This window comes from Monopterus albus, unplaced genomic scaffold (genome assembly GCF_001952655.1).
Source record: "Monopterus albus unplaced genomic scaffold, M_albus_1.0 scaffold171.1, whole genome shotgun sequence".
Lineage (NCBI taxonomy): Eukaryota > Metazoa > Chordata > Actinopteri > Synbranchiformes > Synbranchidae > Monopterus > Monopterus albus.
Window position 1 is genome coordinate 437,226 of NW_018128051.1, and position 15,456 is coordinate 452,681.

At 38.9% G+C, this 15,456-nt stretch overlaps 2 protein-coding genes across 2 annotated transcripts in view; one reads left to right on the top strand and one right to left on the bottom strand.

Annotated features, from left to right (window-relative positions):
• Positions 1–2,560: 2,560 nt before the first annotated feature.
• On the bottom strand, positions 2,561–7,146 carry nptx2b (neuronal pentraxin IIb). Its single transcript, XM_020615929.1, has 5 exons — positions 6,433–7,146; positions 5,531–5,750; positions 4,933–5,177; positions 4,638–4,817; positions 2,561–3,803 (listed from the first exon to the last, which is right to left on the bottom strand). The coding sequence occupies exons 1-5, from the start codon at positions 6,856–6,858 to the stop codon at positions 3,573–3,575; spliced, it is 1,302 nt and encodes a 433-aa protein (XP_020471585.1). The 5' UTR covers positions 6,859–7,146; the 3' UTR covers positions 2,561–3,572.
• Positions 7,147–10,938: 3,792 nt separating this feature from the next.
• trrap (transformation/transcription domain-associated protein) overlaps positions 10,939–15,456 on the top strand; it is an 86,101-nt gene continuing 81,583 nt past the window's right edge. The window contains 9 exon segments of the mRNA XM_020615948.1: positions 10,939–11,043; positions 11,618–11,801; positions 12,604–12,653; positions 12,907–13,017; positions 13,407–13,511; positions 13,901–13,984; positions 14,245–14,301; positions 14,464–14,589; positions 15,336–15,413. Coding sequence (XP_020471604.1) covers positions 11,702–11,801; positions 12,604–12,653; positions 12,907–13,017; positions 13,407–13,511; positions 13,901–13,984; positions 14,245–14,301; positions 14,464–14,589; positions 15,336–15,413 — 711 coding nt within the window. The 5' untranslated portion in view covers positions 10,939–11,043; positions 11,618–11,701.

Consider the following 15,456-nt stretch of genomic DNA (forward strand, 5'->3'; position numbering starts at 1 on the left):
TCAATAACTGACATCAAAACTGTAGCCATAGTTTTCATCAGAACCTCCCTCCAAAGTACACAGTTATATTGACAACATGACTAAGCAATTTGACTGTCTTATCCGTACACAATGACACAAGGGCTTGTCATTCTGATGGCACTGACATGTTCATTGACATAAAAACTTAGCTTTGAGAGATAAACTAAAGATTTTCAGCAAGTTACAGGCTTTTGCAGGAAATCCATAGTGTTGTGCTGTTTGTACAAATTGTTTTGAGAAATGCACATACTTAATTGCAAATTTCAATTTTGATCTGAGAAGTGTACCAAAGTGACTGAGAAAAACTGTAATTATGAATGGTAAAGCTGCATTAGTTTGTGATTCCTTTTAGGTCTATATATATTTTTTGTTAAATGTTGACCAGCCATGTTTACCTTCATATTATATTTTTGCTACCAGTATATTAAACAAGACTGAATTTTTTTCTGTGCTGTAGGTGCATGGGCATGTTAGCATGCTAACAGTGACAATGCTAACAGGATCAAAAGCATGTATAATGGTTACCATATCTGCAAAGTTAGTTTAGTATGTTGGCATGCTAACATTTGCTATTTAGCTCTAAACAAAGGATTAGTTTTCCTTGTGTTTGGTCATAAATCTTGACCTGATGGTCCAACTAGGAAAATGTCAGGGGATTACCAATTTGTCCTATGGGTCAACTTTAGTAATTTACTCAGTTAGTTGTCAAGAAATGTCATTCAAAGCTGCAAATGTGACCCTCATGGTGGCGCTAGAGGAAAAGGCATGACTAAAGATATTATGATTCAATGTCTGGGGAACTATGTACAAAATGTTGTGCCAAATCAAACATTAGATATTAAGATATCTCATTGGATATGTGAAGCGTGTGAGTTGCCACTAGACGCACTAGAGGAAAAGTTAGAAAGTTAGTTTGAAAGTGATGGACCAACTGACCAATTTAAAGCAACCAAAACACACATTTTCAAAATGAAGAAAATTGGTTTGAGTAGAATTTAGTCAAAAAAGATGGTGTATGATTACTTCAGACACAACAAAATCCTTGAATTTTTTTTCCAATTTGTTTGTATGCTGTTTAGTACCTTGATGGTGTTTAATGACGGCTTGCCCTCTAGAAATAGCACAACTTTATTAGTGAGTCTTTTGATGAATACCAGCTAACAGGGATGATGTGGGGAGCTGCAGATGCTAAGATAAATAGTTCATTTCTGTCAGAGGTTTGACCTTGAGCAAAAACACAGCTGTGGTTCAGGCCTGCAGCCACCCACAGCTGCATTACCACAACAGCTGCCCTAACTCCTAACACCTAACCCACAGATCTTAGAAGCACCATGTCACGAACTTTTGAACGTCCTTGGTTATTATAAGACGTTAGGTTCAAATGATGCTTCAAGTTCAGAATGATTTCACCTGATCTTTGAACATCTTATTTAATTTTAATAGTTTGTTGCACTTAAATTTTGGCACAATACAAATAAAACCACTACTTACCAACCAACCTTATTTGTACCCATTTTTTCAACTTGTAGAATCAGACATAAAAACAGGCAAATAAATAAGAACAGATACAGACCAGCCTTGGAAATCTTCTTTTCCATTTCCATGATCATTATTGATTACATTCACCACTGAGTAGCTGGATGGAGACTTTAATGTCAATGCGTTTTTCTTTTTCGGCCGAGATAAAAGGCTATAACATGCAGAGCATGCTGTGTCTATGAGAAATGACATGATGTGAAGAGAGGAACAAAGAAGTGCCTTACATTACGGCATGAGCATTCAAGCTGCATAAATTATGTCCTCAGACAAAGCCACCTAAAAAACAACCTGTGTGAATTATACAAATTAATCAGAGACTAGAGAGCTTAGTGTGAAGGCTGCAGCAACAAAACTATATTCTTGTCTACAGAGACACATACATTTTAATGTTTTTTTTGACCAGTGTGCATTTGACTCATAGAAAGAGTAGATCAAACCTGCATGACCAGTGTGCATTTGACAGTCTCATAGAAAGAGTAGATCAAACCTGCACATCTTATCTAATTGATGGTTCAGTTTTACTTAGATGCAGCAGCTCATCTTCTGTTTAAGAGCTGGTAAACCTTAGGATTTCATTAATCTGGGTCTTAGAAAAGCTCAAATGATCAGTTGCTATATCCACTGATGTGTATATACATTATGACCTTCAAAAATAAGGAGGAGGAAGGGGTTGCTTTGTCCAAGGCGTCTCTGACGTCACGCTTGGCCTTTTGGCCTCTGTCATCTGTTAAGCTTGTTAATTCTTCCCAGGACACCTGTTGTTGTTTTGACCTGAGTCATCGGAGTCTAAAGATCCTGCACAAACCTGCCTTATTAACTGTTCATGTTAGTCCTGAGCCACTTCACCAGCTTGATAGATATCACTAACAGGAGACAAGGTGATATCTGCCATTTGTTTAATCAAAGACTCTTTGAACTGGTTGATCTTGAATGGCCCATATTAAAAGAATAGTTTCCTTTGCTCCCCAAAATTTTATTTATTGGCAAAGCAAATAATGTTTGACACATTTAATGGCACTTAAGTCTTCATTAGAAGGTGACAAGACAAGGTTAACAGTGACTTATGCATGTACTAAAAACCAAGATCGTATTTTAAAAAACAGCTTTTTCTGAACAGAGACACTAAATAATACAAACTTTCACCACACTTACAGCAGTTCAAAAGACATTTCTGAGAGTTTTGATAGGTCTAATCTGTGACAGTTTTCCACTCAATGCTTAGTTCACCACCACAACGCCATTACAAATCACAAATCAAAAGATTTTACAACATTCCAGCTATAAATATATTTTCAACATGAATCTTCACCTTAACAAGTTTTGTTCAAATGAAAAAGGCAAGGGAAAAAGCTTTATGATAGACTCACTAGTATCACTGGTATCAGTATTGCATGTCAATAACATAGCTTCCCAGTAAAGTGAGGTGTTCACTCATACATAAGATGGACAACTACATGAACAACAGCATTTCTATTAGAGGATTAAATCTATTGCACACATGACCCAAATACTGGCCAGTACCACATAGCACACACATTGCCAAATTGTATTATTCCCCATCAATGACCAAAAACGTCAAGCTCAGAGGTTTAATTGATGCTGACTCAAACCTACAGTAAATAACACGCTATGCAGGGCCATCTGCCAAACTGCTGGTCCAGTGTATTTGTAGCAGTAGAAGTACATGCATACACCTGTGCTAGAGGTTTGTGTAGGGTGTACTAAAGTTTTAAAGTACACTACTAGAAACAGCAGCCATAAGGCCATAGACAGCAGCACTTTGGTGTGTTCCCACATTTGATTCTACAGATCTGATTGTCAGAATGTCTACAGCTATCATGTATATGTGAGCAAATCCCAAATATCTCTCTGTGCAAAGTAGATGAAACACAGTGTTACGCATACTAATATAACAAAGTTTATAAACTGTTCAACAGTAAGGGCAGACAATGAGAAAAACGCTGAATGGATGGAAACACTACCTAATCAAATGTGAAGCAGACAGGCAGTTCTTAAGCATTGGGGAGCCGCTCCAGACACATCTCCAAGGGCCTTTTGAAAGCTCCCCTCCCAAAAACTTCAACATTGCTTGCTAGCCAAGAAATCACATTACCAGGGATGTAAGAACTGCAGTTGGCCATAGACTGGATCTCGACGGATTTCAGAATGCGGTCCCAAATGTTTACCTGACTCAGCTCGCCCACAAAAGCTTGTCCGGCATCAAAGCGCCCTCCCACCACGTCCTGCAAGGGCCATAAACAGCAGTAAATGTATAGCATGATATTTTTGAGGTGGGGGAGGTTGTCAGTGGGGCAATCCAAGGACTAGTCATTACATTTTCTGGTTTAATTTGTGTTATTGCCTTGTTCTAGTCCTGGTTGTATGTACAGGAGCTACCATTGAGGACACTGAGGTCATGTCTGTATGTTTAGTCTGATTTCATGGCAGTCCAATCATAGATTTAACATAACAAAAACACATTTTATCCTCTAATTGTTCAAGATAACATTTCAATTTTCCACACTTTTTTGGCAGCAATTTGGTTAGAAAATGTTCTCTGATAGCATGAGACAACTACTGATTTGATTTCCAATGGCTATTTCATTCTTCCACTTTAATATTGCTCACCATGCACTGATTGGTCCAGAGGGAAACCTCAGCGTCTGTGTACAGCATTATATTCACTGCTGGCTTGTTAATTGTCATGATAACCAGCCACTATCCTATTACTGCTGCCTCAGGTTTTGTTGATTTCATTTTTTCCATCTGCAGTTTGCAAAGGTACACCACAAATAACACCGCTTATTAACAGAACTACTTGACACTGGGCTTTGAAGTGTTTGACTTGTGATAATGTGAACATGTTGCACTAGGGAGCGAGTGGTACATTGTTAGTGTGCTTTATTGTCTGTTCTGTGAAAAAGACTGTGAAAACGATGTCACTGTATACAATGTCATTGGTAATATAAATCCAAGTAGGTGGCTGCTTTCTTGACTGAAGAGTAATGTTATCTAAAGATGTTTCAGTCTGATCACTAATTTTCTCAAACATTTTGGGGTCTAGTGTACTTCCCTACCTGCTCCTGCCCCAGGATAATGACTCCTCCGGGTCTGATGGGGTGCCAGGCCGCCAGGTTGTCACCAGTACCTAGCTTCTCCCCATTTTGATAAGCCTCCCATTGGCCATCCCGTGTGGTCCAGGAGATGCAGATGTGGTGCCACCTTCCATCACGCACCTCCAAGGGCAGCTGGGCAACCTACAGTCGCAATACACTGCACTTAGTTGTAGTTTTGTTTTGGAATTTTCATTTTGCAAATATTCATTCTAACAATCAATGCAGTTCAGCAATTAGCAAAGCAAACATGACTTACCTTGTCATTAATGAGCAGCTCTATTGGGTTATTGCCCCATTCAATTAGCACAATCTCATTTGCTTGGCCTGGCACGCCATATGAGAAAGGTGTCCCTATGCCAGGGCTAGCACTGGACTTGATCCACATACAGAGTGTGAAAGCATACAACTCTGGCAGGGTCTTAGTGATGCGACCGTACAGGTAGTTGGTCCGCTGGGGGAGGGACAGTTTAAACTGTTCTGGGGACTTGAAGTCTCCTCCCCCTATAATGAGAAATGGAAGGAGGAAGAGAGAGGAGAGACAGGGAGAAAGTGGTAGAGGTGTTCCTTGAGGTTATGTCTTTTCTTAAACTAGGAAACAGCCTCCTTTATGTTTGATGCAAAAACAATCGGGACTTAAAATAATGGCAACTTGGTAACTTCACCATCCCCTGCGTCCTCTCCATTAGCAACAGGATGGATGCTTCAGCAGCACTGTAACCATTCTTCATTCATGCTGTCCACTAATGTGCTGTATTCGCTATATGTCACGCACCCATAATTAGCTTTCCTCAGTTTACACCAAGTTACCTAATCATCCCCCCAAAACTTTCATCTTGACTTGTGCTTTCCTTTACCTTTCTCCAGCTCACTGATCCTCTCCACCAGGGCGTTCAGTGCGTTCTCTGTCTTCAGCCTGTAGGCAGCTGTAGCATTGGACAGCATGCTCTTCTCCTCCTCCAGGTTGCTGACTTTCTTCAGGAGCTGTTTCTCCAGCTCCCCGAGCCGGCGCTGCAGCAGGTCGCGGAGCTCACTGGGGAATGAGGCGCCGGATATGTTGGCCCTCATCTGCTGTTGCTGTTGAAAGATGGACAAGTCATCATGAGAAGGAAGTGCACTGAAATAATTAAGGGCAGTAACCCCCCAGAGAACTGCAAGTGGTGCCATAAATTCCAAAGCAACAAGATGTGAGACTAATTTCATAAATAAAAATATAGTTTTAGGTATTTTTCATCATTAGAGGTTGGAAACAAGTACATTCTCTGCATTGCTGGTCTTTAAGTCTGGCAATTATATTAATTGTGTGTGGCAATAAACTAGCCATATTTTCTCCCTTTATTTAATATTCAATGATAACATACATGTGTGTTTAACATACTTGGCCAGTAAAGCTGATTCTGATTTAGAACAGTAATAAATTGGATGAGAAAACAACCTGAGTGACTAACAGCTTGCTTATTGAGGCACTGCTTGAGCTTTTCAGCGCTCTGAGATTGATCGGCTGAGCATAACAAACACACATAACACACAATCGGCCCTGTATAACAGGAAGTTTGAAAATGGCCAATTGCATTTAATCTGTTCCCCAAGCATACAACAATACCTACAGTAATGATTTCTCAGAAGTGAATCTGAGCTGTGAATCTACAGTGTGTCGAAGACTAATCCCTTAAGTCCATACTAAGAATCAGTGAATAGTTGTACGCATGGCTTTGGCACAGGGGGTAGCCTATGCTTTGCGCAATTGGTGGTGCCTTACCTCCAGGTTTTCCAAACGGTCCTTGAGCCCTTGTATTGTTTTCCCAAGGCTGTCGATTGTATCATTAGGATCTCTGGGAACATCCCCCATTGTATTTTGTTTTTCTTTGCTCCAAGAACCCCCCTTTTCATACTCTGATGCGCAGAGGGACAGCTTGGTGGTTAGTTCGTTGATGGTGCCAAGCTGTTTGGAAATGGTTTCTTTCTGCTGCAAAATTGTCTCTCGTAACTGCATGAGGGTGTTTCTGAGTTCTTCTTCCTGACTTCCGGAGTTTAGCTCGGGTAACAATGTCACAGGGCAACTGTCATCGCCGCTGAGGGGTACTGCCCGGCAGATATACCGTTTCCCATCGTCCGCTTGGCCGCTACCTGGCTGACCGCAGCTCAGTACACAAATACATAACAGTCCGTACAAGAGGGAAAACATGCTGGCGACTTTTACCGTTAACGAAAGTCAAGGGAAGAGCGAAAGGCCAAACACGAAACCTTGAACACTCTCTAACGAAAACCACTTTTAAGTTTAGTGCGCAAAAGTGCAAATAGGTCTAGCCTCACAAAGCTTTACGTTTAACTATTTCCACTTAGCGTTATGCCTAAACAGCAAAATAAAAAAATAAAAAAAATCCCATCAAGCGTGAGTCGGTCACTGTAAGCCCCGTTAATATGGCTTGTGTTAACTATTCCTGGCACAGACTGCGCGCACAGTGTGGTGCTGATCGGACAGCTCCTCTCAGGAAAGAGGATTACCAAAAAAGATGCCCGTGAAAGCTCCTGGATTGGTTATAGTAGGCTGACGTCACCGACTAGCTGGGTCAAACATTTGTGGGTTTATTTATTTGGAAAGTTAAATAAGCAAAGAAGAAGGTAAGGAGGTCATTATCTCACAACAATTTAGCTAATAAGTGGCTACCACAAGGAATAGAAAGGTGTGATTACTGTTGTCACTTCTCGCTCCCATATTTATTCTCACTTTTTTATTCTAATGATATTTTTTGATCCATAATTAATTTATCCCTTCTGCTGATAACTGTGATCGACCTGGCTAGATGCTGGAGTATGCCGTTTCTAATTAATTAATTAACAATAAATACAGAACATAGAAAGAAATACATAACATAATCATTCGAAAAGACCAGAAAGCAAGTAATTATACTATTTTTTCTTGCATAAATACGATTTCAAAAGTCCTACCGAGGTATAGATGCTTCAAAGATGTTTAAGGCCAAAGGTATATGTTTTCCCTGTCGTGAAAAGAATGACGAATCATCCCAGATGCAGGTGAGTCCCTTCAGTACATCAAGCAGTGAAGAAACAGGATGTAGCAGCAAACAATTAGCAACAGCTGCCTGCCTGGCTGTGAAAGGTCAATAAAGCCTGGTGTGTAGACTGGAAGACATACCACTGTGCTTTGAACATGGCATCCAGCACGTTGCAAATTGCACAGTCAGTCAGGGATTTTAATGACACTCTGAGATGACAAAGAAGATGCAGTAGGGCTTTATTCATTGCCCAGTGTTCTGCTTTAAAACAGCAGTTTTCTAAAGGAACTCAGTTGTGGCAATTCTAAATGAATGCTTATGAAAGACATATCATTAAACACTGTTATCTGAATATACTTTTACTTTTTAAAATGATAATCCCACAGGCAGTTTCAGACATCATGCCAATGGATCACAGCAGCACTGTCTAATGACTCAGTCATGCCAGTTTTGCAATACTCATCAATTCATCAATGAGAATATCAAGACAGATGTTTTAGATGATAGCAGCAAAATATAACACAAGTAATTAAAAATGATCTGGCAGTAGTGAGTGACCATCAGCACCTTCAGTTTGCTGTACACCTGCTTCCCTGTTAAACATTACATTTTAAACTGACATCACACCATTTTTCTGGTTACCAGGCGACAATGATGAACACTACCTGCCACTCCAACATAAACTCCAGCTGATTAAAAACAGCAAAATGGAAAAATCAACTTTGATTAGACTAGAGACAATGTTGTTATGATGAAATTAAAATTTTAATTAACAACTATATGCACAAATCTGGACTGTCTGTCTTGTATACAACTGTTTGCCTGGTTTACAGAGAACATGTCCTCTTATTATGCTGACCTCAGGAGTCCATTTGGTAAACAGAGTGAATGTGCATAGGAGCATTAGATACATGAATAGATTTTCATAGTATTGTTGATGAGTCAGACGCAGACCCAAGGAAAGTGCACTTCTTTCTTTATGAGAAATAATGCAGGGGTGATCCAGCTACAGCATGTGGGTATCAGCAACTGCAGCAGTATGTTGAAAAAACACAAATCTAATGGACAGATGAGTGGTTTTGGAAAGCAGCAGAACCAGTGTGTCATCCACTCTCCCCTGTCAGAATAAAGACCTTGTCAGAAAAAAACCCCACACAAATAAAATGAACAAGACAGTGCAATAAGTCTGAGACAAACATCTTTTAACAGATCATTATTACTTAGGGAACAGAAAGTGCAAAGAGAATGAGAATGTCACATTACATGTCAAATTACCTGTTACATTATATGTGCCATTCAGTGAAAGGAATATCTCATTCTGCCAGCAGGTCGAGTCAGATGGAAGAGGAGAGAATTATGAATTAAAAGCCATTAGCAAAGTGTGTGGGCAGTTGACAGGCCTTGATGATAAATAGCAAGATAAATAATGATCATCTTTCAACCAGACTTCATAATTTTGGAAGCTATTAAAACAAGTATTGAAATATCTCATGTTTTGTTTCCATATCCATAAATACACATTCATTTGTGAACCACAGAAGCAGCCATGAGAGCCATAATATTGCAATAATATACACGCTGAATGACTGATCTGCCTGGAAAAAAATACAAGAAAGATGAGAATCAGATTCCCTCTCTCTCTTTCTCATATATATGTTTTTATAGATAGATAGATAGACAGACAGACAGACAGACAGATAGATAGATAGATAGATAGATAGATAGATAGATAGATAGATAGATAGATAGATAGATAGATAGACATTAAAAAAGGACTCTAACATTGACCATATGACCAGTGTTTGACCACCGGGGGGAAAAATACCTCTAAGCTGAGTTTATACTTGCTGCCTCCTCCGCTCCAGCCTCCCGGCTAACATCTACTAAACACTGTCCCAGTCTTATCAAAGGCTCAGTTATTTAAAAAAAACACAGCCCTGAAGATCAAGATCTCAGCTCATCTACATATGTTTGTTCTCCTCTAAAATTCACAAGTCCAACGGGGTGAAACAGGTCATGTTGGGCTCAGTTCAAGAGACAAAATACAGTCCCTTGTGTTCATAAAAGGTTGGTATTATGTTTGCACAGAGAATTTAAGAACTTGTTGTGTTTACCAGCACACGTTCAGTGGACTGCCATCTTGTGGTTAAAAAAAAACACAAACGCAACAGAGTGAAGACTGCTTAAAACAATAAATCAATGAATGATCTTAATTCCATTAAATAGTTGATGCAAGTCTAGTCTGATCTGGCAGCTACTCATGCATTAGTTGTAAGCCATTTAATATCAGGATATTTTGGGTTGCAAGGCTGACAAATGTTTATTCTAGCATGACCTTTGCATTAAGTTTTAAGAAGAAGAAGAGAAGAAGCTTTATTTTATTGTCATTTTAACATTGTGACACGTACAGCTTTTAATTCATTGGCAAGACCCCTCCACTAAACTAGGTGACCATCTAAAATGACGGCAGAGCATCTGGGCCAACATTTTTTTAATTTCCTCTGAACATTTACAACTACAGACATGATTGACTGTTGAAATTATGTATACCTGCAGACTTGGTAGGTTATCCAACTGCAGAATCTTTATTAATGAGAACATTCAACAGTACAGGGTATTTTTCACAACTTGACAAATAAAAACGTCTTATATTAATCATCTATACTGATTTATAATTTTAAAAAAATTGTATCAACTTTTAATAACCATTCATTAGAACTTACACTAATCGTTAACACTTTAAAAGTGACTTGTCAGACAGTGATACCAAAGCTAAAACTAGTCTATAACCTCAAGCAAGGCCTATTGCATTGCATGGTAAGGCTGGTAAACCAAAATCACCCATGTATCACATTTGCTGGTTACGTTTGTAATTTAACAGATTTGTTTAATCAACATATGTAACAATATGTTTTACGTGCACTATTATCCGTAAATAAGATACTGAACACAACAGCGGCTCTTCTCTCCCAGGCGGTTGGTTCTACTCATGGACGCTTAAAGACTGATCATGCGCAGGTACCCGCAAATCCACTTCGTTCACTAACAACCCCAAGAACCTGCAGACCATCGAAAACGATGGTCTTATCTCTACTGAATGTCACCGTGTATCGTTCCGCTGGTACTACAATCAAACGTTTGGACAAATAAAACTAGTAGAGCTTAGTTTTATCGCTGGCGTGCATATAAATATATTGATCCAACGTTATTACACAGTATTTATACATTCAAATGGAGATTATGATAACCAATACGCGGAGTGATATAACTCATCTCCTCTGGTGGTAGTCCCTGAGTTGCAGTAGCGCGAGCACGGCGGATACAGAATGATAGTTTCCTGTCTGTGGCGCAGGGTAAGTAAAGATTCTCTTTCAAATAAACTTTAGTGAAATATTTGGTGTTCCCCTGGTCCTTTGTATATGCGTAGCCTATGAACACATTTGTGTCCGAAAGAAGGTGCTTTTCCTTGTAGCCCGTATTTGTTTTCTGTTCAACAGTTTATGGGATGAGCTAACGCTTTCTTTCTTCGGGGTAAGCGAGCGTATTAGCTAGCGATTGCTTACGTGTTCTGCAAATTAATATTATATGTGACTGTTGTGGCTTATTGAGAAGATAAGTAAGCGTATTGTGGTTTTAGCAAAAGAATGAGCACCGTGTTTTGACGAAAATACGGCTTTTAATTCACAAATACTAGTGTACAAAAATTGTGCTCTCTGATGCTTCTTCTGATGTCATAATTGTGCGCCTGTAATAATCGTGTTTGAGATGCTGTTGCCGTTATGTTTGACAAACATAAATTTTTACGTAGCAACTCATATTTGGCTATATTTTCAGCAAATATAGCTTCTGTTTTCTAGTTTGGTTTTGGTGTCGGTCTTTAAAATCACCTACTTTCTCATTTCTGCTTACTCTTACTCATTTCTGCAGTGTACATGAGATCACACTGAGATCTGTGCAGACTGCTGTCTGTCCCCTTTACCCAGAGCAGCCTAGTCGGTCCCAGCTGCCACAATGGCCTTTGTGCCTGCGCCCAGCCCTACCGTGGTTGACCAGACCACACTTATGAAGAAATACCTGCAGTTTGTGGCAGCACTCACAGACACCAACACCCGTAAGTTCATAGGCCTCCATGTATATTGCTATACACAAGTTAATTAGATGTCAGATGTCTGAAAATGGGACAAAACAGACTAAAAACTATGTTGTCATAAATATATCTATCAGTATTTAATCACATTTGTGGTGTGAAGCACAAGTTTCATATTAAAAGTGTTAGTAATTGGATGCCCTTCCTTCTGAGTTTGGTGTCAGACCAAAAGTTTAATTCAGCAGTAATCCAAATGCTGTTTATGCTTTGCAAAATGTGTGTGCTTTAACTGCACTGAGATTTAGAGCTTTAGGTTTTCATTTTATCATATTATTTTTGCTTACTTTATTTGTATTCAAACTTTTGGTCTGATGTCCTTCTTTACAACATGAAGTGGTGACTGAATGCAGTATAGATTAGTGTAAATGCAATGTGGGTAACTTTAAATCAAGTTACAAAATAAAAGAACATATTTCTCGTACACATTATTTATTATGCACACCTTGTTATTATGTTTAAGCCTTTTCTTCTTAGTGGCAAATAAATGATGCTTCAGATCAGGCGTCTGTGCTCAGTATGGGTGATGTGATGAGAATTATATGCTTTAGTCCAGTCAAAGGTACGTGTGTTTGGGAGAGTGCTTCTATGTGTGAGAGTGTTTGATTGAGAGTGTGTTTCTTTGTGTACCTTTTGATCATCTGGACACTGAAAGTAAAACTGATAAGATCTGAGAGTCTCTGCTGAGCATAAAGACATGGCCCTGAAAAGTGGAACTGTGTCATTAGCAAACGTGATTAATGGCAGCACCATGTCTTTCAAATTCCAGCTGATGAAACTAAGCTGAAGATGATGCAGGAGGTCAGTGAGAACTTTGAGGTGAGTTTGATGAATGTTATCAGTGAGTGATGGAGGGGATTAATTTTCTTCATCTCTGCTGATGGATTGTAATGGATTTTAAGAGACTTTCATGCATCTCTCGAAAGTGAAATTTTATAAGATTTTTTTGAGTGGGTTCAGTTTAGGTTAAAAAAAAAACCCTGCATGTATTGATGCAATAAAATAAGCTGGTAGCAACGGAAAAAATGTTGATAAAGCACATTGATGAATGCCTTGTGCTTGTCAATTTCAGAATGTGACATCTTCGCCTCAGTATTCAACCTTCTTGGAGCACATCATACCTCGCTTCCTCACGTTTCTAAAGGATGGAGAGGTGCAGTTTCTTCAAGAAAAACCTACACAGGTATGGGGCTCTCAGAGCATCCACAAGACATGCTTTTGTAAGTTACAGCAAACAGCATGGGAGCAGTCAAAGGTTTGATTTGGCATTCACAAACTGGCTTGCTATGGTTAAACCGTATATATCTACATTTGAGTTAAAGCAAGTAGTTAGTTCTTTTTCTGTCAGAGTTGTTGAAAATTATTTTAGTGAATCAGTCACTGAATTTGATCACAACAATATAACTGCTGAATTCTAATTATTTGCATTTGACTTCTGTTTTTAGCCATGTTTAAAGTTATTTATATTAAAACATCTCTAGGAATGAGTGAACACCCCCACATCCTATCAAATGGCATAAATGTATACTGTAAGCTGTGTTCTTTGCTTTAAAATGTGTATCATTCTTTCAGCAATTGAGGAAGTTGGTGCTGGAAATAATCCATCGCATTCCAACAAATGAACACCTTCGTCCGCACACCAAGAACATCCTGACTCTGATGTTCAGCTTCTTAGCGGTATACGTCCTCTTCTCTAGTACACAACTGTTTATATTTTTGCATTAGTCTGTTACTTTATAAATGCTCAAAAGTGTTGTAAATAAATTTTAAACCCTGTCAACTTTTGCAAATTTTTTTCCTGAAGTGGTTTTGTTTCAATTGTTTGCTTTGATTTTAATATGTTTAGGAAGAACTAATAAACTAAGTGGTGTTCATTGCTGTGGCACAAATACATTAGATGGTAAAATGGTGAAGATTTCTAATGATGTTTTGGAATGTACAACTAACTGTGGGTACTGGGCAAAAGAAAAAATAATTAAAACATTTATATAGCCAGTTATTCCACATACAGGCTCTCTTTTATTGTCATTTTGCATGACTGTTATTCCTTTTTCCTTTTTTCTCAGATTGAAAGTGAGGAAAATGTGCTGATATGCCTTCGTATTATTATTGAGCTGCACAAGCAGTTCCGCCCTCCAATTTCCCAGGAGGTGAGATTCTCAGCCTTATTTCTTAAAAATGTTCTTCAGATGTAAATGACTGAAAACTATATTAACAGCATTCTCAAATTAAAAATATCGTAACTGCCTAATTGTTGATTTGATTGTGTGAAAGGTTTTTCTGTTTCTTCAGTATTTTGTCAGTGTGCTTGCTGATGAATGGTGACTTGCACAATGATCCAGTTTTTATTAAAGAGAAAAGGTGATTTATACATATTCTGAACATGTTTTCTATAATCCTCTCTTCTCAGATTCATCACTTTCTGGACTTTGTGAAACAGATTTACAAAGACCTCCCTAAAGTTGTTGTAAGTACACCCTCAGCAGCAGGTGGCTGTTCTTTTTGAGATTTGAATTTTTCCTGAAAGCACTGAGTAACTTGCCAGTGTCTTCTCCACATGCCTGACTTCTTTTTTTTTTTTTTTCCACCTGTGCTTCCTCTGACCGTGGTTTCTTTCTGCTCCCACTAGGCCAGATACTTTGAGAACCCGCAGGTGATAGCAGAGAACACGGTTCCCTCCCCAGAAATGGTTGGAATGATCACCTCTGTGTTGGTTAAGACTGCACCCGAGAGGGAAGACAGTGAAACACGAACAGTAAGCTAACAAACCGTTTTTAGGAGCGTATATCTCTACTGCAGTGTTTTACTTCATACTGCTTACTTGTACAGTAGTGTTTGTCACCACTGGATGGTAGTGGTGCGCTGTGTTGGCACACTAACAGGCCAGACCATAAAACTGAAATTATCCTCCAATAAAAGCTACATAAAAAGTACACGATGAATTCTTTCAGCAGTGACCTGGTTCACATTTGTAGAGACGTAATCACTGACCTCTAATGAATGGAATGCTAAAATAGACGTGGATTTTTTTGTAAGTTGTATTACAATTGAGTGGACACGCAGTTTGACAAGGTATCCAGCTTATAGCCAGTGGTGATTGATAAAGTTAGAAGACTGTTTATATCTAAATAAACGGCTCACTGCTCAGGTTAAAATAGCATTTAAAAAAATTATTTTTAAACATGATGGCATCCTAAATTTCTAACTGAGGAATCTTGTCTGAGTTTGTCCAAATGAATTTTGGTCTTCATTATACAGAGACGCTATTGGAGAAAACCTTTTACATTGGGAGAGATTCTGAAAGTGTGAAATTTTGCAAAAGAAAATTAAACTACATGCAGCAATTTTATTGGACATTAAACCACTTCTTAACCTTGACCTCTTTACCTGTTCTCTACTGTGGCAATGGTTTCTTTGCGCGGATCACTTTGTGTCCAGCAGATTTGTCACCATGTCATTATAGTCTTCTGATTATGTTTCTCTTTTTGTTTTTGCCTCTAGCACACCATCATCCCACGGGGATCTTTGTCTCTCAAAGTGCTGGCAGAGCTGCCTATCATAGTGGTGCTGATGTATCAGGTGAATGAAATACTCCCACCCTTTCTCAACCCGTTACGTGGAT

Coding starts and splice junctions, on each gene's coding strand:
- nptx2b (XM_020615929.1), bottom strand. CDS start 6,858: ATGTTTTCCCTCTTGTACGGACTGTTATGTATTTGTGTACTGAGCTGC. Junction 5,178..5,530: donor GATCAGTGAGCTGGAGAAAG/GTAAAGGAAAGC, acceptor TTCTCATTATAG/GGGGAGGAGACTTCAAGTCC. Junction 4,818..4,932: donor AGCTGCTCATTAATGACAAG/GTAAGTCATGTT, acceptor TTGCGACTGTAG/GTTGCCCAGCTGCCCTTGGA.